The sequence below is a fragment of the Spea bombifrons genome, chromosome 6, assembly GCF_027358695.1.
Source record: "Spea bombifrons isolate aSpeBom1 chromosome 6, aSpeBom1.2.pri, whole genome shotgun sequence".
NCBI lineage: Eukaryota > Metazoa > Chordata > Amphibia > Anura > Pelobatidae > Spea > Spea bombifrons.
The window spans coordinates 34,254,869-34,279,476 of NC_071092.1; the positions used below are offsets into that span (position 1 = coordinate 34,254,869).

The 24,608-nt window shown below is 38.4% G+C and overlaps 1 protein-coding gene across 1 annotated transcript; it reads left to right on the plus strand.

Annotated features, from left to right (window-relative positions):
• Positions 1-25: 25 nt before the first annotated feature.
• RPAP2 (RNA polymerase II associated protein 2) lies at positions 26-24,344 on the plus strand. Its single transcript, XM_053470246.1, has 12 exons — positions 26-148; positions 2,029-2,074; positions 2,197-2,311; positions 2,791-2,889; positions 3,480-3,545; positions 5,162-5,250; positions 7,348-7,383; positions 8,032-8,962; positions 9,253-9,344; positions 10,552-10,632; positions 14,595-14,663; positions 24,029-24,344. The coding sequence occupies exons 1-12, from the start codon at positions 94-96 to the stop codon at positions 24,186-24,188; spliced, it is 1,839 nt and encodes a 612-aa protein (XP_053326221.1). The 5' UTR covers positions 26-93; the 3' UTR covers positions 24,189-24,344.
• The last annotated feature ends 264 nt before the right edge of the window (positions 24,345-24,608 follow it).

Here is a 24,608-nt window from a genome sequence, read left to right on the forward strand (position 1 = left end):
ACTTCCGGGTTTATCCAGAGTGAGGCTTGAAACGCATGCTCGGGTCTCCGCAGTCTAGGCGAGTGTGCCTGATGCTGGCGTTGTGGATTGGACATGGCGGAGAGGAAGAGTTCGTCTAAGTCACGGAAGTCTGCCAGAGGCGGCTCAGGTTGGTCCCCGGAGGAAGGCGTTATGTTCTGTGTCTCTATTAATTAATTTCTGTGTCCTGTCTTTATTGTCCTGAATAAACGCTGTTACTTGTGGTGAGGACCCTGTGTAGGGGTGCATACAATTTCTGGTTACCAGGTAATGACAGAATGTAGATAAGTATTCTTTATATGGCGCTAACATATTCCGCAGCGCTGTATAATTTACATTATAGGGTGGCTAACAAGATACAGCAGAAGGTTTCACTTCATTTACTAATGTTATCCATGTTTACACGTCTGTCTTTTACAGCAGGGGCTTCCAATTAGATTCTTTAGGTGTTCAGAAGAAACAGATAAGTTGTGAATACTCCGCTGTAGTGTAAATGGGGTACACTGTGTTGGCGTATAGTTAGTGAATACTCCGCTGTAGTGTGAATGGGGTACACTGTGTTGGCGTATAGTTAGTGAATACTCCGCTGTAGTGTAAATGGGGTACACTGTGTTGGCGTATAGTTAGTGAATACTCCGCTGTAGTGTGAATGGGGTACACTGTGTTGGCGTATAGTTAGTGAATACTCCGCTGTAGTGTAAATGGGGTACACTGTGTTGGCGTATAGTTAGTGAATACTCCGCTGTAGTGTGAATGGGGTACACTGTGTTGGCGTATAGTTAGTGAATACGCCGCTGTGGTGTGAATGGGGTACACTGTGTTGGCGTATAGTTAGTGAATACGCCGCTGTACTGTAAATGGGGTACACGGTGTTGGCGTATAGCTACGGGACTGGGAATGGCTAAGCCGTCTTGCCGCTTTAAGGCCAGCAGCCGGCTGGATGCACAAAGCCGCGTGTTACATGTTTGTTAGAAACATAGAAACATAGAAAGTGACGGCAGATAAGAGCCAGAAGGCCCATCCAGTCTGCCCAACCTCTGAGTACTCTCCTTTAGTACTTGCCCTTATCCTATATCTAGCTTGGCATTATGCCTATCCCATGCTTGCTTAAATGACTTTACTGTATTAACATCTACCACTTCCACTGGGAGGCTATTCCATGCGTCCACTACCCTTTCCGTAAAGTAATATTTTCTGATGTTACCATTAAACCTTTGCCCCTCTAGTTTATGCTTGTGTCCTCTTGTTGTGGTTTTATTTCTCCTTTTAAATAAACTTTCTTCCTTTACTTTGTTGATTCCCTTTAAGTATTTAAATGTTTCTATCATATCCCCCCTGTCCCGTCTTTTTTCCAGGCTATATAGGTTAAGATCCTTTAACCTGTCCGGGTAAGGTTTATTTTGTAATTCATAAACCATTTTAGTAGCCCTTCTCTGCACTTTCTCCAACATATCTATATCCTTCTGGAGATATGGTCTCCAGTACTGTACACAATACTCCAAGTGAGGTCTCACCAGTGATCTGTACAGCGGCATGAGCTCTTCCCTCTTTCTACTGCTAATACCTCTCGCTATACAACCAACCATTCTGCTAGCATTACCTGCTGCTCTACTGCATTGTCTACCTACCTTTAAATCCTCAGAAATAATTACCCCTAAATCCCTTTCCTCACACATTGAGGTTAGGACAGTACCAAATAGTCTATACTCTGCCCTTGGGTTTTTATGCCCCAGGTGCATTACTTTGCATTTATCCACGTTAAATGCCAATTGCCACACCTCTGACCATTTTTCCAGCTTACCTAGATCGTTTGCCATTTGGCTTCTTCCTCCAGGAACATCAACCCTGTTGTTCTCTCGCAGTCACACGCAGTAGCATACCGTGATTACTAATGATTATTTACATGTTACAGGCATGTTACCAAGTATGTGTTCTATGTCACTTGTGCTAAATGTTCTTTTATTTATATATAGAATTATAATATATTCTAATGTTTCCTATTTCTCATAGAGAAATCAAAAATCAGCGACTTGAACAGTGAAGATGCTGCTAAGAGGTACTGTGTGTGAATTTGTTTTATTTTGGCATAAATTAAGTATTGTTTCTGTTTTTACCAAAACCAAAATAACATTGAACTCGATGAAGCCACCAGTGTATAACCCGCCGTTTACTCCACAGACGAGCTGCCCTGGAAAATGCTATCAGGCGTAAAATCGAAGCAGAGAAGCGGGCCCTGCGCATCGTCGAGCGACTCTTAGAAGATGATGTTACCGAGGATTTTCTTTTAGGTTGTGTAAGTATTATGAAAGCCTCGTTGCCTTATTAGAAAGAAGTAGCATTTGGACTATTAACCCCTTAATTAAATTTTCAGTGGGTTTAGGGATAGCCTGTTGTCCTTAAGGGGTTAAATGGTACAAAACACAGTAAAAAACAAAACAAAACAAACAAAAAAAAAAATACCCTTTTCACCAAAAAAACTTTAAATAACTTGCATTCAGGTTGCTATTATGGCATTTTTATGTGTATATATGTATGTATACGGACATATCCATAAATACAACAATTATATGGCTAAAAGTAAAATTAAATAGTATTTTTTTTTATTGTACCCACCAAAGCTTTCTGAATGGCTGTGTCTTTACCTAATTTAAAGGATCCCACCATCTTTTCCAAGATTGGTCTCATTGAGTTGTGTGATATCTTTTTAACTGAATTGATTTTTTTTTTCTTTCTTAAATTGCAAATATGTGTGTATTTCTGTTTGTTTTACAGGGTAGATTTATTTCTCCATCCCAGTATAAGGACTCGGTGGAAGAAAGATTTATCGTTAAGCTATGTGGTTATCCGATATGCAAAAAGAAGCTTGAAAATGTAAGTCGGATCAGATTTATTTTAAATCTGGAACCAAATTGTTAAAGAAACAAAACAAAAAAAAGTCTAACAGGTATCTAGATCCAGAACCTTTATTATAAAGAATGTCTATATTTGCAGTATTTTATATGTGTGGTTTGCAGACCTATTTGTGTGTGTGTGTGTGTGTATATATATATATATATATATATCTATATATCTATATATATATATATATATATATATATATATATATATATATATATATATATACACTACTGTTCAAATGTCCTTGTTTTTTACAAAAAAGAAAATTTTGTCCATTAAAATACGAAATAAAATGGATCAGAAATATTGTGTAGATCACTCCTGTGTTCTAATGGCACATTGTTAGCTAATCCAAGTTTAAATTTAAAAGTCTGATTGAAAAACCTTTAGCAATTTAGCTAGAAATGTACTTGTTTTCCATGAAAACAGCTAAGTGTGTGTGTGTATTTATATAAATGTTTTTCTTTCTTTTCTTAAAGCAACATAGTATAAAATGTAACACACTGTTAAACATGTGCAGTCAAATGTGATCACAAACCATAAATACTGTCTGTTTTCCAAAGGTGCCAAAACAAAAGTATAAAATCTCTACAAGAACGAACAAAGTCTACGACATCACAGATCGAAAGGTAAGTTTCCAACTTCTAATATAGTGACTTTACCTTTCACCGGTACACTATAAAACAGCTTTTTTTCGTCTAAGAAACCTAGACAATAATATTACTGCATCTGAATTCTCTGTCAGGCCACCTTGACTAACTATATACATTCATTTTGGCTTTTATGAGTCTTTCTCCAGATATCACGGTGCTGTGAGATCCAAACATGTCCACGTTTCTTTCATTGCCGTAATATAACTCTATAAATGCCTTTAAAAGCAAATAGAGACCATGTCGCTGGTTTGGAAAAATCAGTTTCAAGCATGTGACGCCTAATCCATCTGTTGTCTAGAAGTTGTCTCGTGAGTAGCGCTGCAACTAACCATTATTTACATAATCGATTAGTTGGCCGATTAATAGGATAAAAAAATAAATGTAAATTGGAACTGGATGTTAAAAAACAAACAAAAAAAAAACAGCAGAATAAAAATAAACCTTTGAGGAAAAATCATTTCTTGTTTTTATTTTCCAACCTGCCCCCCAGTTATGCACATCTGAGCCCAGAAATGCCACACTGCCTCCCAGACATGCCACTCCGCCCCCCAGAAATGCCTTGTACCCTCTGTATGCCGTAGTGCCCTCTGCTATGCCTTATACCCAGATATGCCATTATGCCTTATACCCCCTGATATGCCACTCTGCACCACCTTAGACTTACCCCCCGTGCTCCATACTTCTTGGTGTCTAGTAGGGGCAGCCAGTGAGCGTCTGCACGAAGCTCATAGAAAAACCTGTGCTGCTGGCCTGCACTTTCCCTGGAGCGCCATGTGACGGCAGTAGCGAAAGATATCTGCACGCATCACACAGATGCCCACCGGCTGCCAGTGAAAGATCCAGATCCCCTGCAGCGCTTCGCCGGCTGCCAGAGAGGAGGATCCGCCGAACATCGTGCAACATCGTGTCACAACCTCCGCCGCTGCTGGCCGTTACTTCCGCCGGGGCTTCTATGGTGGAGCACAGGAAGGCCACGTAACGCTGGTGCTCCATCATAGAAGCCCCGGTGGAAGTACAGGAAAGTAGTGGAGGATGTCTGTGCGCATCGCACAGATGCCCGCCGTTTGTCCGAGAGAAGGATCCGGGTCCTCAGCAGCGCTGCGGGGATCTAAATCTTAGTGTTATTATCCAACCTCTATTTGATGTTGGATTATAAGACGAAGGGTGTTTTTCAGAGCCTCATCTTATATTCGATAAAATCGATTCAACTAATCGATAAGTAGTTGTTACAGCCCTACTTGAGAGTTCAGTATTGTTTTAGTGAAATTTGGACATCAGTACATTTTGATTTCAAGGCATGGGCAAAGTCATATGAAATAATTATTAATTGCCCTCTAAGTATACATACTACAGGAGATCTGCACTTATGCAAAACTGAATGCATAATGTGCATGGATGGGGCAGCATTAAACTTCCATATAAATCCTATTTTGGGATTTGGTCAGCGTTTGAACATATATATACTTCTTAAATTGAGATGTAACCATTTCGAGATACAATCTTGGTATGATTACCCACAATAAGAAATAAAATCGTATGACATATTGGATAAGAAAATTAATGTTTTAATTTTCATTTCTTTTGTCTTTCAGCGCTTCTGTAGTGATTTTTGCTATAGGGCATCCAAGTATTACGAAGCTCAACTTCCTCAAAGTCCAATATGGATGAGAGAGGAGGAAAGGTAATTGCATATCTTAAATCTATCATTAGTTAAATTCCTTACATCTGGATGAACATTTGTGTTTGAACATTCCTCCCTTTTAACGTGACATCATTTTAAGTAAATATACAATGCGACACGAAGCGACAAATGTGCTCTTTCAAGGAACATCACTGTGATCTGCGATCAGACATGTAGTAAAGTTCCTCACTTACTTGTGAACCACTTTGCCATTGCTGGTTTGTGAACCTGTGTTCAATCCTACAAAGGCAAATGAATCCGCCAGTCAGGAGGAGGCCAGGTGCAGACTGGGACCTAAGCCGGTCTGTACAAGTCCAAGGATCCTAGGAGCTACCGCTCGTAAAACTCCACTGCTGGCCCTTGACTTTTAGCATAATTTTGATACCCATAAGACTCTCCATGAACACTTGGTGAAAACACATATGTTTTTGAGCAAGCACGTCCATATAGTAGAGGTTCCCATGTGGCCCTAGAAACCCGGGGGCTGGCCCTAAACACAAATTCAAGAGGGAGCCCAAATGCTTGTTCCCAGCTCCAGACTCCTTCTACTTCTCTGGTTAATTGTCCCCACAGTCCCCGGCAGTCACCTTCTATAACAGTATGCGTTTGTTTAATGTTTAGTTTGCTTTTCTTTCTAATTGTAATAGCAGCTCAACATATCCAGATTTAAATTCAGTGGTTACATTTTGAAGTTTCGACTTTAAACATTGTTGAAATGTAGTTGCTTAGCTCTCTGGTATTCAAAAGCTAAATAATTATACAAAAACAATTTGAGATTTAAAGTATTTCGGTGAGAAATTAGACATTGTTGAATTCAGCACTAGGTGGCGCTGTTATTACACAATGTTATTCAACTTAACCCTTTCATTAAGTCAGTTACTGCTAAACATCAATAAAATGTCTCTTATTATTATTCGTAACGGGTTTAGGTATGCAAGTCTATCTTTGCAGGAACTCTCTTCAAATCATTTACCTTTCAAGCCAGCACTTTAGATTGGACAATCCTTTTTAAAGGGGATGTTCCACTAAAAATTCATCTTAGTGTAAGTCTTGATTGGGATAGCAGACTTTATGAAGTTCTTCCTATAGCCTTGATACATTAAAAAAACAATATACATATATATATTTCCTGTTCTTTGAACATGACATCTGACAACAAACAACTTGTCTTGGTGTAAAGTCTCCAGTTGCCACATCATGCAACAAATACATCCTTGTACATGCAACATGTACAAAGTGCACTGATATCTTCTTAGAATTCAGAAAGTTGGGGGAAACATGGCCGTACCGCCATCAGAAATGCTCTTTAATTAGTGCTGTAGGTTTAGGATCAGTTCCACCATATTGGTGAAGAGACCCAGTGGTGGAGCCGTGTGCCCTGGTGAAGACTCTGGTTATATATCTTATTACATGGAGAGAGCAGTAAGGAGTCACCGTTGATATTATGTGCACCTTGTTTGTAATATGGGAAGGATATTTCTGCAGGGTTCTCGGGTATACATTGCTCCCTCCGTTATTTAGATTAAAACAGGTTTAAGCACTCCGGATGTGTTTGATCTACAATCCCAGTAGTGTAGCAGTAAATGGAAAGAGGTCAGTAATCATTTTATCATTGCTGAAACTAAACCACAGGGCCTTGTCTATGACACATTGATGACTTTATGAATTTATAATGTATTTTCCTATAGTCATGCAGTTTTACTACGTCTAACTACTGCTCTACCGTCGTAACATACAATGCAACTTGTAACCACTGTAGGGCATACTTATTATGACCTTTCTAGATGTTAACGGTTCTTCTAGCTTCTTGTTCCACTCCTCTTGCTTTTCTGTCTTATCTATCTCTGACAAAAGAGCAGAACATCTGTGTTGTTGACTTTTTTTAATTATTTTCTCTCCTATGCCCTGACAAGGGTAATGAGTGTCCCAGAACAAAAAAGGAGTGATAGAGAGCAAGCCCACACACTGTAACTGGAAGCTTTCTAACGCATCTTAGTGGCTTTTGTAAAACCTACATATTTCGGGTGTTTGTTTTAGATAATGAAATGGATGCATGCTATACTGCATATTTATTTGACTTTTCCGTTTCTCTTGCAGTCCACCAGAAATAAAACTCTTAAAAGAAGGGAAAAGGTACGGTCACTTGCTTCTTTTCAGAGCGCTGTGGATACATTTGTCCTTTGTTTGCAAAGGTTTAACTCTTACGTGACCGGAAGCTATTGTGTTTATACACGCCTTGGGGATTAAAGGGTTATTAAACAAGCCTTCCTGTTTAGCACTAGAATGATTTGTTTGATCTGTATGATTTAGTGGGCAGCTGCTACTAATAAGCAACCCAATACAGACTTGCTGAAATCTCACACAAATAGATGTGTACCTAACAATATCACCGGCAAAAACCAAGGTGTAGTCATTAAATGTGTTGACAAATCAATGTCACTTTTATAATGGCTTATTATATTACATGACCCAAGCTGCTGAACAGCAGACCCCTGTGACATCTTTTACTGCTGTATTTCTAAATACTGTGATTTTTGCTCCAAACACAGATCAGGATATATATATATATTTATTTGACATTTATTGATATTATTATTATTATTATTATTATTATTATTATTATTATTATTAGAAAGCAAATGCTACATTTGGTTGTTTCAAAGCTTGTAACTTTTTTATTTCTGAAATGGCCAAACATTTTGTTCAGTGTGGCTAAATCCATTTGAGTAACAGGAATACGGTACCTAATACAAACTTTGCCCCGTTCCCTATGTCTTTCAGTGGTCGTTCTGGAGTTGAAGTCAAATTAACTGTAAAACCCATTAAACCTTCTGATGTTGAGAAATTCACAGCGGCGTCAGAAGATGACTCTGTCAATAGTGACAGCGATGGTGACGCTGTGAAAGAACCAAAGCCTGCATTTGTTTCATCAATTATTTCAGTAGATGAAGAAGGCATTGAAGACGGAGAAACGTTAGAGGCGGAAACGTACGGTTCCGAGGAGGGACAAAAATTACGTTCCAATGATTCGGACGCAATCCTGAAAGAAACAACGGAAAGATTAAATCTCTGTAAATTGGATGATCGTGATAGGAACGGGCCGGTAAATAATCAAAATGCATCTCTAGGCCTTCCTCGTGAAGATGTTTCTATAGAAAACACAGAGATTCCGGAATCACGCAAAAGGGGGGATATAGAGATTGCGGGTGTAACTCAAAGAGCAGTCAGCAAAAGAGGGGCAGAACAACTCCGAAAAATACTTTGCAATTCCAAGAAGTATCAGTCTGCTCTTAAAGACACCATTCACCCCGTTGTTGTGAAAAAGAGCATGCTTGAAGTCCTCACACAGACAGTAAATGAGTGGAAAACAGAGGAAACGCTGAAATACCTTTTTGGCTCAAACTATAAGGTGGAAACAGATTTTAAGACAGACGCTTCTAATGTAAATGATCATTTGGAGGAGCTGGATGAGGATGACCTTGAAAGCACTTTGGAAACATCTAGAATTGATGGTCCCAACAGCATAGATGAGAGTTTGCCTTTCCAGGACTTAAGCAAAGCAGAGAAACCCGCACCTGATTATGCCAAACTTACAGAAGAAAAAGAAGCGTTTCAGATTAAAGTGCAAGAGTTTTTTGGGGGCCGTTATGTTTTGCCTGAGGAAGTAGAGCAAGAAGATAAAGAAAGAACAAAGGTCGCTGAAAATACAGAGGTTCGTTTCAGAGAAAAAAAATCCTTTTTTTATTTGTATCCTTGCTATAATGTGTTATATTGTGAACACAGGTATTCTAATAAGGGACGGTCAGCCTTTGTTATGTTTGTTTCTTCACATTGGCAATTCAGACGTGCTTTTTCCTGATGGGGATCTCATCAGCATGTTAAGACGAAACTGATTTCCGTCAGAGACCAAGTCGTTTTCGGACCAAGTTTTTTTGAGCACTGATGTACTGATCAGCTTGTCTAGACGTGTTTGTTTATATTGCTTTTTACTTTTATTTGCAGAAGAATTCTTGGGTTCCTGCTCTTCCCCTTGTGGATTCCTGTTCGCAACAACAAATGCGTAAACGCATTGTCATAGAAAAACTTAAAAAAGTGTAAGTGCCCAACAGTCTGATCCTTCATGTCTTACTCGTGCGTGGCGTATTAGATGTGAATAAGAAAGTATTTCATATAGGCGTATGTGTGTTCACGTAAGTCAGCGCTCCACCTTCTGCTTAATATATTCAGCAAATATTATACTGCAGGGATTTTTATAGATGTCGGTGTGAATTTGTGCTTCATAGTTCAGCTCACATTAATGTGCCGTAAAGATGAAATCCTTTTTTTAATTATAGTTGCTGGAGTTTGCAAAGGACTTGAGTCTTTCACAAACAAATAGCTAGTTGGTCCTTCAGAACCTTTTTTGTTGGGAAGATTCCATCCAAGAGCTATTTCTGATCAGAGCTTATGTCTAAAATGTTTCCAGAAGCAAAACCAAAAACAAATCTGAGCTCCAGTTTTTAGAAGAAATGATGCAGACTCAGGTCAAAAACTACTTGCTGATGAAAAAGAAGACAACTGATACAAGCTAAACATTGCGTGCATCTTAGCAACACTTAACACATGTATATATAGTACACAGTAATTCTAAAAGGAATTACAACAATAGTTCTCTATGCACATTCTGTCTCTATTCCAGTTATTGCATCACATCTTAAAAAAAAAAAGCTATAAAAAGTCACACATGTTTTGCTGGAATCTGATATCAACGGTTCTGATAGCGGGAAGAGTTTCACGAATATTTTGAGTATAGAATTGTAGTTCTGTTTCCCTCTTTCATCAAATGAACAGGAAGCAGGCCACGCTAGCAAGGTGTGTGAAAATCACATTTAGCACAGATTATACGAAATAGTTCCAGCTACGTTCAAGGCAAACAGAACACTGGTAAAAAAAATAATCATAAAAAGTAAAAAAAAAAAAAAAAAAAAAAAAATCTATTACAAGTTGCTAAGTAGCAACCTTGCATGCAGAAAATGACATAATAAGCACTGATCCCATTTATTTCAGTTTATGGCTATGGCCCTATATATCTGGAGTTTTTTTTATTTATTATTTCCATTATGAGAGATTTACTGCTCCAACTCCGACAGAACGCTCCCTGATTGTCTACCTACTCCTGACCTGAATCAGGAATCCTTCCCTGGCGTTTGCCTTTGGTTCTGCTGATGCCTCACATTTCTGAAGAATTGTTTTCCAATATAACCAGTCACTTGCACATTACCTGGTTAAATCACTACTAATTAACCATTCTCTTCCTTGTAGTCTGCCAGCAATCTTGTTACCACTCCGGATAACATATAGTGACATATCAAAGGAGTTGCACAATCTCGTGAAAACATTTAGGTGAGTATGAGCGGTGTTGTTTGAATGAACATATTATGATTTTTACGATTTGACTTTTTACTCTGACTTTTTGCAAGTATTTTGTTCATATTCCTTACAATCATAGGGCAATAACAAAAAGATGGTGGCAGTTCCCCTTTTTGTACCATTTACTTTGGAGGGAATACTAGTTTTAACCCCTAGCGATCATGAGGAAAGGATTACAATGCATTAAGGGTGCTTTTTCACCTTTTGGACATGTTCAGCTATTACAGTGCCTTACCAAAGTATTCACCCTCTTGGTATTTTCCTATTTTGTTGCATTACAACCTGGAATTCAAGTGGATTTGTTGGGAGGTTTGTATCATTTGATAGCATTTTCCTTGATGGCCTAAAGCTCAGTTTTAGTCTCAACTGACCAGAGTACCTTCTCCCACACACCCTTTGGGGATGCGTGTTGGCTTATGTTTTTCTTTAAGCAGTTGCTTTTTTTTCTGGCCATTCTTCTGTAAAGCCCAGCTCTGTGGAACATACGGCTTAAAATGGTCCTATGGACAGATACTACAATCTCCGTTGTGGAGCTCTGCAGCTCCTTCAGAGTTATCTTTGGCCTCTTTGTTGCCTCTCAGCTTAATGCGCTCCTTGCCTGGTCCTTGAGTGATGCCATATCCTTTACATTTCTTAATAATAGATTTAAAGGTGTTCTGTGGGAAGTTTGGGGGGGGGTTTTTTATAACCTAACCCAACAATGTTGTCCCTGAACTGTTTGGAGAGTTCCTTGGTCTTCATGGTGTTGTAGACTCTGGGGCCTTTCAGAACAGGTGTAGATATACTGGGATCATGTGACACTTAGGTTGTACACAGGGGGCTTTATTTAACTAATTATGTGACTAATGAAGGTAATTGGTTGTACCAGATATTATTTTGGGGCTTAGGGGTGAATACATGTGCACGCACCACTCTTCCATTTTTAAAAAAAAAAATTGAAACAAAAGTTATTCTTCGTTTTTCATTTCCAATTTGGACTATTTTGTGTCATTTACATGAAAATAAAAATCCATTTTAATTCCAGGTTGTAATAATATAAAAAAGGAAAAATGCCAAGGGGGGTTTGAATACTTTTGCAAGGCACTGTACAAGAACACGTTAGCAGCTGTAACATTAAAAGGTTATATAGGTGGTATCGGTAACATCTTTCATCATTGTGTGTTGGAGATTTAACAGAACAAATGCCTCTCATAGGGGACGCTCTTGTCCCACAGTCCTGTGGAGAGTAAAAAGCATGTGGCGAGCGGAGGAACAGCAATTTTCCCCTCCAGCGGGTTTTCAAGAAACACTTGCAGTTCATCGTATTAGGTGCAGCGTTTTACTCCATCGTGTACAGATAAGAAATGCTCTAAGGAGATCTCTGAAGACATTTTAGTACAGTTATAGTTCATCTTAAGCAAAATCCCAGTGTGCCTGTACGCTTTTGTTCCGAAAACTGAGATGTCACATTATTCCCGAGAGAGCGTCTGTCTGTCAGGCCACTTTGCTAAGGAAACCGAAAGGTAAATGATTTGCTTCTCTGGGGTTTATAAATATAGCACCTGGTGGTAGAAACAGCAGCACTATAGACTTTCACATAAGCTACAGACTCGCTTCCACATTACTGCTGTTTAGCAGCAAGACTATATAACAAAATAAACATCCTTGGATATTCTTCTTTCTCCCAAAACTCAGTATTGTACATTAATCTTAATTATACATAAATATTTGCGGGACATAAATATTTCAGGTGTATAAATGTGCACATAATAATGTGGACTGCTTGCTCAAAATCTGTAAATCTGTAAAATGTAAACTTGGCCTGGAGCAGTCAGAGACTCTGTTACCTGTCTCGATCCATTATCTAGCTACTAGATATGAGATCAAGATCGTCCTTTGCCGGGGCTTGCTACCCAAAACTCTCCCCCTTCTAGAGCGGCACCTACATGGCGAAGAAAGAAGAAACTGTCAGGACTGCAGTCAGGCTCCGGGCAAACTGGGAGATTCCAGCATGTAGCATTGTAGATTACTCCTGTGTGGTTGATATAAAGGACCTTGCCCTTTTGTGGCTCGGTAACATTTGCTTAAATAGTTTATACAAACTCTCCGTCTGTGTGGAGACGTCAGAATAAATGGTAACGATATTGGGTTATTCTGCATACTCAGTTTGAGGTTCTTTTTAATGCGCGTATAACTTTCAGAACTGATTAGCTTCATCTCAACCTGTAACCCGCTAAAGCAAAGCAATTCAAACAAAGTGTTTTCTTCCGTGTGTTTGGTTGGCACTTCGCTTGCTGTACGTTTGATTAAAGCATTACATTTTTTTACTCATCTGGGTTTCACATGGTAAAATGGTCTCATTAGTCTGAAAAACCTGAAGCGGAAACGGCATGTGACAGTACAGAAAAAAAGATCAGGGATTTCATATCGTTACCTCTTCTCTGTTACAGCTCGATCCGATCCTCCTTTGTAAATAGCATATTAACAGCACTGACTAGTGTTGAGACCTTGCCAATCAATACAAACATTGAATGAGAGTTAATTGACACAAATAATTGCACCTTTCACATTGTGCACATGGACAATGCCTCCCAGCGCTTCAATCAATACCTTTATGCGTCTCGGCGAACTAAAACTGCTCTCGTCTCCGTCCGTGGCCGTTTCCCCTGATGAATTGGGGCTGTCTCGTTTACTGTGCTTCATCCAAGCAGAGGTACAGTAAAGTCGTGTGTATCGCTTGTGGAAATGAATCAGTCACCCTTAGCGTAACAGAATTTGTCACTGTCACCAAAACACGCCTATGTTAGAGATGCAGCGAGGCTGATCCTAGCGTTTGAGACCGGACAACCACCAGCTGTTGGTCTGCAAACCAACAGCACGACAGCTACTTAGCATGATGGGTGTTGGGAACAGGTAGCGCTACCATGTTGTTGATGGTCTTACCTGCCCGCAGGCTACTTGTATTTTATGCTGTAAAAAGAAAAGTGTGTATTTCCATATTCAAATATCGTGGTACCCCTGGGGCTTATGTTAATTTTGTTAGAAGCTATTGCTGCTTGTCACACGCTTTTGTCATGTAGAACACCAAAAATTGGAAACAAACAAAAAAAAATCAGCCCCGGAACATTTGCCACACATCTCACATGTATGTACCCGTGTCATGGTTAGCGTTGGCAAAGTGTCAATATGTAAACAGATTGGAAATGCCAACTACCATTGAAATGCATCACCTATACTGTATCAACTATAAGCCAAAAGGCCCCCAAATCCCGCGCGGTTATAATATATACAGTCACAGTTAGGTAGATGCATTGATACCTTTTTGAGAAGTGATATAAATATGAAGGGCTGCTTATGATTCTGAAAATGAGGTTGGGTGCTATCAAATTTTATTGTAGATCGTAAGCTCTTTGAGCAGGGCCCTTCTCACCTGTTTCTGTAAGTCAAATTCTTATGTTATATACTACTAGGAATGTCATGTCTACCCATTGTACATCACTACGGAATATGATGGTGCAATATGAATATATAATAACTAATGATCTGATACAGCAGAACTGCTGGACTTAATGGTATTAAAAATAAATAATGAATTGTGGTCTGTATTGGTACTTTTTATGATGCGGAAGTCTTTTCATGGAGAGGATCTGCCACTGACCAGTAAAATATGCCTCTGTATACGTTTTATTATTTTAAAAAAATTGTTCCCCTTTTTCTTTTCCCGTTTGTATATTGCTAACTGTGTCTTTGTGGTTTCTTATCCCAATTTTATTTTACTCTATTCGGGATGCTTCTTAAAACAGATGAGAAATGACAACTGAACACAAGTCTCTGCTAATGTCATTATAAAGCGCTGATAATCGCCTAACCAAGGAGTCAATCTCTCATACACGTTGAACCGTATTTATTTAGTTCTCGTTAACATATTGTTAAAGTGTTGTTTTTTTTCCCTCCAGATTCTCAAATACCAATATAACCCATACTACCCCAGAATGGTCTATCATCGCTGTTGTCCTTTTATCTGTGTAAGTATTTTATGGATTATTTGGAGTTCTTAAATTGATAATTTCTGGCCTTTTTGTAGTTTTAGTCCTACATTCAACCCAAAAACCATAGGATTGTCTTCTGCTTTTCGACTTCCCTTTCAACGGATAAATAAATGTCCATGCGACTTCCCTTCCAGATGAGAAACAATTTACTGTAAATGCGGCTGCTTTATTGCTTCCACTTTATCTTATTTTGGGTTTCTTGAGTCATTTGAGCCTCTAGGGCTGAGAGCTACTTATGAGACATTTACAGGTCAAGAGATGTTACAGGCCAGCTTTGTAACATCCACAACGCTGCACTTACTATACTTTGATATTGCTTCAGTCTGACACATTGTTCTATCTTCACTGTCCCAAGGAAGGCTATACTAGGAGGTATTAGCGTAGGCTTCAACGAGCCCTACATCTGTGTCACCCTGTCAGATACTGCTCAAATGATTCATTAAATCAGAACACAGAAAGTAACTTTACTTGAATGCTTTGCCATCAATTTTTTATCAGCTATAAGAACAAATCTTTTGTCATTTTTATTATATGCTCTTTCGGTTGAACTGGTGATTTTGTGAAACAGATCTTATGAATTTTTTACACTTTCTCTCATTTTGCAAAAAATAGTGAATATCTTGTTCACAATGAAAGGTTGGTTGCGCTCTCTGGGAGAGCTGACAATAGCCATTGTTTTTGTGTTATACAAACTCATACTTTATATTTATAGAGTCTTAGTGCTTTGAAGGAAATCATCTTGACCATTTTACAAGTCAAGGTGTAAAAGCAAGAATGTGGGGAAACCACTGGTTTGTTGCTTACATGGAGGCTGACGTCCGGTACAGTGATGTCAGGGGGTAGCCCGTTCAATGATGTCAGGGGGTAGCCCGTTCAATGATGTCAAGTGGTCAATTCAGTGCCAGGTATCTACACACATTAATTCACTGGTGTCTGGTTCAGCACTGAACCCAACAGCACGCTGGGTTCCACAGTGCCAAAGACTGTTTAGATGGCTTCGATGCCGGTATAAGCAAAGAGGGGTGTAATTCTCGAGGACACAAGAAAGGGGTGAAACCTTTTTTTAATATCTAACTGTTGCTTTAAGTAATCTATAGTTATCCACTAACTACCCCTAGGTAACTCCATCATGGACATATATTCTACTTTGATGAAGCCCGATGGAAGCTTTCAGCATATTCTCTAGGAAGTGTTTGTCCTGTCGACTGTTATTTATCTGCTGCCATCAGTGAACTGTGGTCAGTCGTTCTCACGCTTACTGAAGAGTAAGGGGGGCAGTTTTCTCTAAAAGCTTGCAAGAGCATTTTAAATGTTCAGGGAGCAAATCTACTGGCTCTGGGGCCCGTTATTTAAACAATCAAACTGACCGTCGTAACTCCACATTAACTAGCGTTTGGCGTGTGCAGCCACCTGAATTAAGTCTGTCATGCAGAGATAATCAGGGGTCACTTTTACCAATAGTTCTGTGATAAATAAAAATAGTTCTATGTGTATATTTTATATACACATTTAAATTTACATTTTTTCTGTTTATTATAAGACCTTGCCGTGTCCGGTTTTCTATGGATGGTAGTTACAATGAGTTGGGAATCTCAGGCTCTTTACCTGTTCTTCTTAGTCAGTGTTCCATTTTCTTTGTGTAAGGAGATCAACTCTGCTTGAAATTTGACTTCTTTGCACTTCTCCACCTTCTCAGGCGTTAATGAGATCTTCTAAATTACATCACTGCTAATAAAGTGATTCTCGCACACATAGATAACTTCAGTAGGACTGCCTTGGCTCCTCTGCATGTCAGTACGGTATGGCAGCTTTACATCCATGTTGGAAATCCATTTTCAATGTCCAAGAGCTTCCTTAAACATAGTGATGCTGCATGACAGAATGTCCACGGCCAGACGGTAGTTCTGAGTAGTTCCTCTAGTGGTTTAATGAACTGTAACATGCTCTTTAAATGAACGCTAAGGTATTTGGAATATATTCCACAAGCCACTTTGCAACCTCACGTTCGCATAGCGTGAACAGGAGCATCTCTGGAGGAGTGAATTCTGCACACATAATGGGAGATCAATGAAGCTTGGTTTACTTATTCAGGCTGACGTAATCAAAGCTGATGGACATTATATTGTGCGGTCACAGTTTGTTAAATCTTTCCTTTTTGGTCTATATTTTTGTCTTATGCAGATCTCTGGTCTTTGCTAACCAGCAGGTGTCACTTCTGTCCCTTTTTTTGTAACTCGCTCTATAAAATAGATTTCTGGCCCAAAAAGGATTGGCTGCAGGTCTTCTATTCATCTCTCGACTCTGAACAGAACTGGTTGTAGGTTTCTAGGGGCCCCAGCCAAAAACATCGTGTGCACCAAACTCTTACGCAGTAGATCAAATGGGACCCATTTACATTTACATAAAAAAATATATATATTTTGCCAAGAAGAACACATTGAGATTTCTCATGTTTTCCAGTATGTCCCGGACATAAGCATTCCACAAAAAAGTATCAATGAGGCCAAATTGTACTCGTTTTAAAGAATAATTTCAAGGTTAGGTTTGGGTGTTCCAAAGTGCTGCTTTAGAAGGGTTCATTTTAGCATAGTCTGAGGAACAGCACCTTCAGCTGGTATTGTAAGGCTTTGCAGACGTCGTTACGTGACAAATGCTGACTAATTTTTAACCCAATGCTTTTCCAAAGTAACATACACATAATGAATACTTAAACAAGGCACCAGGGAATGATAAGCTTCTTGTTTGTGGCATTGCTTCATCGTACGGTTCCAATTCCATGCTTTTTGGTGTTTTAACCAGAAAAAAAAAAAATAATAATTAGAAACTCATGTATATTCATCCACACAACCTTTAATATGAGGTGTTACTGTCCTTCAACCGCATGCATAAATATAGGTGCAAGCGTCATTAAAATAAAATAATTTTCACCCTCGGCACTCACATTTCACTCACATTTACCACCCTCGGCACTCACATGTACCTCCTAACATCGCCATATACCTCTTGGCATGATACGCCTTGGTATAGTTTATTTCGCATGTCATCGGTATTGTATGGTTCTGTATTATTTGCCTGTTATCTCCAGACACCTGTTGACTTAACACAAATGGAAGCCACCGATAGGCAGGTGCACGCAATCTAATGTGCTGTTGGTGATAACAACTCGATATATAAAAAGCAGATATAAAACTTTGCATTGTATGTGTCGGGTTATACGGTGGACCACCTGGGCCTTGAGATTCTAGGTTGTTTTTTTGATGTGATTGTTGCTTAGTTGCAAGTCAAATTGCACGATATGTGCTAAGAAATGCTGATTATCTTCAATAAAAACACAATTTAAAAATTATGAATAGTTACTAAACATATGCATAGGATTTTCCTCTTCCGCCATTTTTTTTGCAACTTTATGTATATTTCTGGTAGGTATCTATATCTATATCAAGTATATAGTGTTCCTTTTAGAATTTAGTTTTGATTCTGTTTCGATGACAGAAAATATTTTTGCAAACCGGATTTCCCCAAATATTTCCCCCGTTTTACACTTTGTACCCTGTGCTTACTCGCTAAGCTGTAGCTCTGTTTCTACTCTGTTTAATAAATTCATCTGGAAAAGAAATATTTCTGTAGTAACATTTTGGCCGACACATGTCAATGCCTCTATGATTTGAAACAGAACATTAAAAATGGATGTGTTCTAATGGAAGAGGTTGCTCCCCTGTGGCTTCGGTCTAAATCTATATGGAGTTTTGAGACTGCAAATACTTGTTGAACAGGTGAAAGATAATTTCCAACGGCACAAGCATACCTGCTAAGAAAGGAACACATTTGGGTTCCCACTTTCCGGATGTCAATGTCCTTCCTCATCACTACTGTAGGAGTTTATTCGTTTTCATTATGATTTTTTTTTGGAACACTTCATTGGAATGTTTATAATTAAAATAAGGCATTTTTATTTGAATTAATATATCTTTTTATGCCAAATTTCAGTTAATGCACACCTACTGAAATCCCCAAAGTAAAAATGCATTGTAGAAATCTGGTGAATTTACACAGAAAACCCTAAAATGTTCAGCTTAGCTATGTTTATAGTACAAAGACATGTTTGCTGCGCTGTAGTAAAGCTGTTTATTTAAATTAAATATATATATATTTGCCTAGCAATCATCCACATTTTATCTCCTCTTGATATTCTGTTAAAGGGATAGAAATGTCTCAAATAAAATGGGGGAATTACCTGTCCGATCTCTAAATAAACCAGTTGTGAAACTTTTTAAAATAATATGACTTTTCCTACCCACTAAAACCATTAAACTCTTTCTGGGTTGCACATTACAATATTCATCTTTGGACAGGTTTAAACATTTAAGGTGTTGCTCAGAAAAAGTCCCACAAGTTTCTCCATCGCTACTTACAGTACAGGCCGAGTGGAAGGCCTAAAACCATTCCCTGTTGGAGTGTATTTAACGGGGCATGATCATCACTTTACTTTAATGCACAATTGCTCTGGTAATTCTCATAGCCCTTTCTAGCTGAACTAATGAGACGTTATTAAAGTTAGATAAGACAATACAAACTTGCAGGATATTTGGTTAATCTGCAGATACTGAGTATTTCCAGGCTGTGTTTTGTTAGGGTGGTAGGATCAGAACTTGGCGCATCTACCTATATGAGAGTTAATACCACTTATTATTTTTAATAAAGTAATATATTCCCTTAATGTTCTGTGGCACAAAAACAAGTTTTACTTGGTTGTTGCCATACCATCTGGAAACTCTATTTAAAGATTCTGTATTGTTTTATGATACTTAACCTTATGGGAAAGAATAAAATCAGATATGCTAAGATGTATTTAGTTAACATAGAGTGGAGTTCATGTCTTGTCTAAGCAGAACGGCACCTTTTTAATAAATGTTATTAATTAACCTTTGAAACATGCTAGGTAAGTACTTCTGTCATGGACAAAAAGGCCTCTGGAAGCATCTACCGTCACCCTGTTTGCCAATGTAACGTGCAACCAGTTGGTTGCTAAAGATATCAAGTTCGGTACTTCAATAGGAACTATCCTGGAAAAAGAATTCAACTTGAGGGTAAATTAAAGCGCTGAATGCAGTAATCTCAGCATTGACAAAAACCTGATTTCATCCCAATTAATTTTACCTAAAGACCTGGACGCCGCCATTATGGGCCGCTGATTCTTGATGGGAATGCTAATGAAGTCCCTTAATACATAAACCTTCAGTATAGGTCTCCTGGCAGCTGATTAACAATGAGCCATTCTATTGTTTGCCACGGGCAGTGTGATGAGGAGATAAGGAGTCGTGGTCTTCTATAGACCACAGCGTATAACAGAACTGTGTAATGAAACAAAAAAATAGATATTTAATCTGATGCTGCTTGTAAAGAAAATTGTTGGGCTTCCCCTTTAGAATTAGTAATATGCTGGATTGCTTTCTTTGTAAATATAGACTTTTTGACACGTGTAAAGGTCATAGTAAAAAAATAAATAAAAATAGAAAACTTAAGTGAATACTCCTTTAGTGGTCTGGAGAAAGTGGTATATCATAGACACGGTGACACAGCAACAATCCAGCTCAACTTGCCGTCATAAGTACAGTAAGACACTTATTGCTCACGGCCAAGATGTCCCGGACAGATGCACGTCACGCGGTTCGTATCGTACGGCCCTTGGTGTAACATCATTTCACGCTGCTACATGTAACTTTTTTAATTGTAACTGCTAGAATTCAGTTGTATGCGTCTGAGTAGATTTAATAACCCGTCACCTATGATTAATAATTGGTGTGGAGTATCACAAGACACAAAAAAACCTTGTAGATTTACTTCAAACACAGCCTTTTAAGCTTTTAAGATTTGTTTTTCCATCTTTTGTAACCTAGAGGTGGGAACTGCCAGGACATGCAGATACCGGCGGCAGATGTGTGTAACTGCCATGATTTCACTGCAAAACGGTTTAACTTCCTTCACTAAATGCCGTATATGCCATATGCTACTGAACTTGACACGCTGACAGGCCAAATGCAGAGATTTCTTTGGAAAATATGCCTTTACCTTCCACCTGGTGTCATGCATTCTTTTTCTTAACTCTTTTTAAGTACTAAATATTATTTGCTGATTAATGACATTTAGACATGGTCGTGTCTTACTGCTGTCCTTATCCTAAAGCTACACGATGTTCATCAAGTCTCTAAAAAGGTTCCAAATGGATTTAATCCTTTTTTTAAATTTTCATATTAATGTTCAAAAATATATTCATGTTTTCTCTTATATACAAATCTAGCAAACATATATACTGTATGTATATGTGTATGTGTATATATGTGTGTGTGTGTGTATGTATATGTATGTGTGTGTGTATATATATATATACACACACATACATATATACATATATACACATACGCATATACATACAGTATATAAAAATATATATGTACATACAGTATATATGTTTGCTAGATTTGTATATAATTTATATAATTTATTTTATTTTTTTTCATTCGAAGGAAATTGTCTATCTTGAATTTAACCGTCCTGGCCAGTGATTATTTGTCGGTTTATTGAGAAATGGTTGAAGGAAGGCAGAGAAACGCACAGTTGCGAGTTGTTATAACTCGGTTTCCCGAAGATTAGCATTTTAATGTTGCTCAAATCAGATCTGGTAGATGAGACTGTCGGTGCCAGGGAGTGTAATCTTTCATCTTTAGTTCAGTGTTGTGATGGTGCTCAAAGTGTTCCAGACTTTTTATGATGTCCTTGTCTTCTAGTGCATGGCTCTAACCACGCTGTGATCTCTGCCTACCAGGACTTCCTCTCTATCCTTCCTGATCCCTTTCCTATTGCTGAAACTCTTCGCGAATGTAGCAGCTATCAAACAAACCACATTTACAATGTCTGCTCGTTCTTTTTCAGGCTGTTAAATATCTGTTTGTCTTTTCGCAACTCTGACAAATGCCATGTTTACTTCTAACACGAGCGTTCCGTATTAGATGTGCACAGAATTGGGATTGAGAAAGACTGAGTTCTTATTACAAAGCTCCGGATAAATCTTTAGTTGATACACAATATCACATAAAGTTACAGGTCTGTTGGTGATTTAAGAAAAGTAAATAAGTGTTACTTTTCCTAAATCACCAACAGGAGATCTGTAACTTTATGTGACATTGTGGCATGTTTAGTGTTCTGTTTCTGGGAATTTGAATGGAAGAAACGTTGGCTCCCTGAGATGGTGGAAGGTAAGCGGAATAATAACAGTGATAGAGGGTGTGATGGAATTTGGAGACGCAAACGCTTCAGCTCAAATATAACAATTCACGTTTAGAGACGTTCGGCTGCATTTCCCAAAAGTTCTAGGCTTCAGCAGTTCTATGGCTTTGTTTTATAGTAGGCATGAAGCATGGACTTGGTCTTCCCATTAGATTTGATTTTTGGTTTGGTTTTGGATTCAGCTTTGAATTGAAATGTTTTGTCTAGATATCTCATGTTTTAATTTTTTTTACCGACTTTCACTAAAATCCTGTGCTTCCTGCAACAGAATATTCAAGTCTCATCACTTTCCTATTTATTTGATCCCCACATAGTTTAATTTATATAGATACGTAGCACGTCCGTAGGGACATTTTTGCATGAGGCCGGCATAACACTGTTCTGAAAATAAGAGAGAGCCAATAACCTAAAAAGTTTAAGGTTCATACATCATTCACCAAAATGGGCAGAGCGATTATCTTCTCTAAAATTCAGTAGCGAATGGTTTCTGTGGTGGGAGAGGGGAGAACACAAAATGAACAGTGACGGTAACAAGCATATGATGTACTGGTGCAGAAGGAAGAGGACCGTGCTCTTTACTCAATGTAAGGGACTTCTTGGGCAAGGATTCTTTTATTGTATCAAAGTTTACAAAGCGGGAGGAACAGCTGCTTTCTTTGCCTTGTGTGGATTGTGGGGTATTAAGAGGATAGGTCACATACTTCAACAAACATGTATGTTTTTAGTAGGGTTTAAGGCTAAAATTAAATAAGGGGAGAGTCTGACTAAAAGCAGGTTAAGGTCTCAGATGGGTTAAGTTCTAGAGATGTAAAGTGTGAAGATACATATGGGCAGAAGGCGTTTAGGACAGTATTTGGTAAGAGCAGAGACATAAGGGTAAGTAAGGAGTTAACTTAGTATGAGGATCCTTTGGGGTAACTGGTAAACCGGTGGATATCCAATGTGGCTGAATGCGAAGGCCATTCGGCTGTTATATGTCTGGGACATAATAACCAACGCACGTGATTCCAGGAGAGTTGCAGTTTTACCTTGCATGTGTTATGATGGACCAGTCCTGGCCAGTTTCTTTTCCAAGAAGGACTGCGCTGGCCCTGCAGAATTCATAGCTTAATCAGATGCATTCTTTCAATAAACTATGCCTTATACAGGGCCTAAAAAGCTCTTCTTGCAAGTAAAGCTCACCGGGGTTTGTCCTTCATGATGTATAAACTCACTTTACTGAATAAACCCCTTGGATACCAGAACTGCAGATATCCAAGGAGCCGTTGTAGACTGATCCGTGTGGATGAATGGCTCTAAAACTCCACATACATTTATCCTGCTTCTTCTTTTGGTTTCTTGAGGCCTGTGTTTTAAGTAATCCATGTTTTTACTGTCTCAAAAGAATGAATAATAAGCAAAAAAGAAAATAACTATAAATATCGTAAAGCATCTATTGCACATTAACTCTGTTTTACACATGAACAGAGCTTATTCCAAAGCTGTTCCCAAATGTGTTTCATCTGTTGTGATTTTGGAAGCCTGCTTTAGGAAAGTTTTGGCAGCGTGTCATTTCTTTCAATCCTGTCTCTAAATCACAAATATATTGTTCCACATGACTGTTTTAAGGGTATTTTCTTGGCCTACGCAAAAATGCACTGTTTTGATTCTTCTTCTGCGGTTATTGATCCACTTCTTCCGAGAGTTATCTTAATCCATATTTGATGTGCCCAGCAGCACTGGGTCAAGGTGATGAAATAATCATTTGAAAGCCCTCAACGGGAAGCTAAAATCCCAGCTAGAAACCAAATCAGGTTGTGTTCTTCACTGAAGAGATTTCATGTCAGATTTGCGTGTTCATATTTGCTGAAATACCTTAAAATTAACCATTCACCTGTTTTGTCTAGCTCTTGCAGCACAATATTAAATGTTTCAATACTGCAATGTTTCCAGGATACATGGTATAAGCTTCTAACAATACTTTTAGAACAAAATTTAAGGCTGACCATACATACTATTTTCAGAAAACACTTTTGCCAATTTGCACAAATGAAACTTACTCCTTTGATTTATTTTAGATTATTGCCCACAATTCCGCTCCATAAAGACTGTGAACAGAATCCTTTGTACACCCAATTTGTTTCCAAACTCTTAGAAGAACTGCACTTTCAAAAAGAAGACCTGGAGTTCCTGAAACAAAAACTTGCTGGCAACACTCTGTCATTTAATGTTGCCTAAAATGTAACCGCAATTTGTTAGCGCATTTTAAATATATTTGACATACGGTCCTGTAGAGATTTTCTGTTTGTGCATTTATTCACGAGCTATGAAAATATAATGTAATTTAATTTAATGTTCATCTGTAAGGATGTGAATAAAACTACAGGCAATTAATTTTTTGTGTCAGAATTCATACAGGATCTCTGTAAAAATGCACTAGTCTTGTTTTGTTGGAAAAGGTTGTCGGTTCATGTTGTAATATCTCTCCTCATCTGCCTCAATCCTAATGTGTCCAAAATACACACCTTCCTCCATTATCATTCCAAACTCGGACAACACAAAAAAAGAGTGCTGCTGTCATGTCTATTTGTTACATGCTGCATGATATAAGCTGTTTGTATCGTCATATTACGAGGTATATATTGTGGCAACCTACAA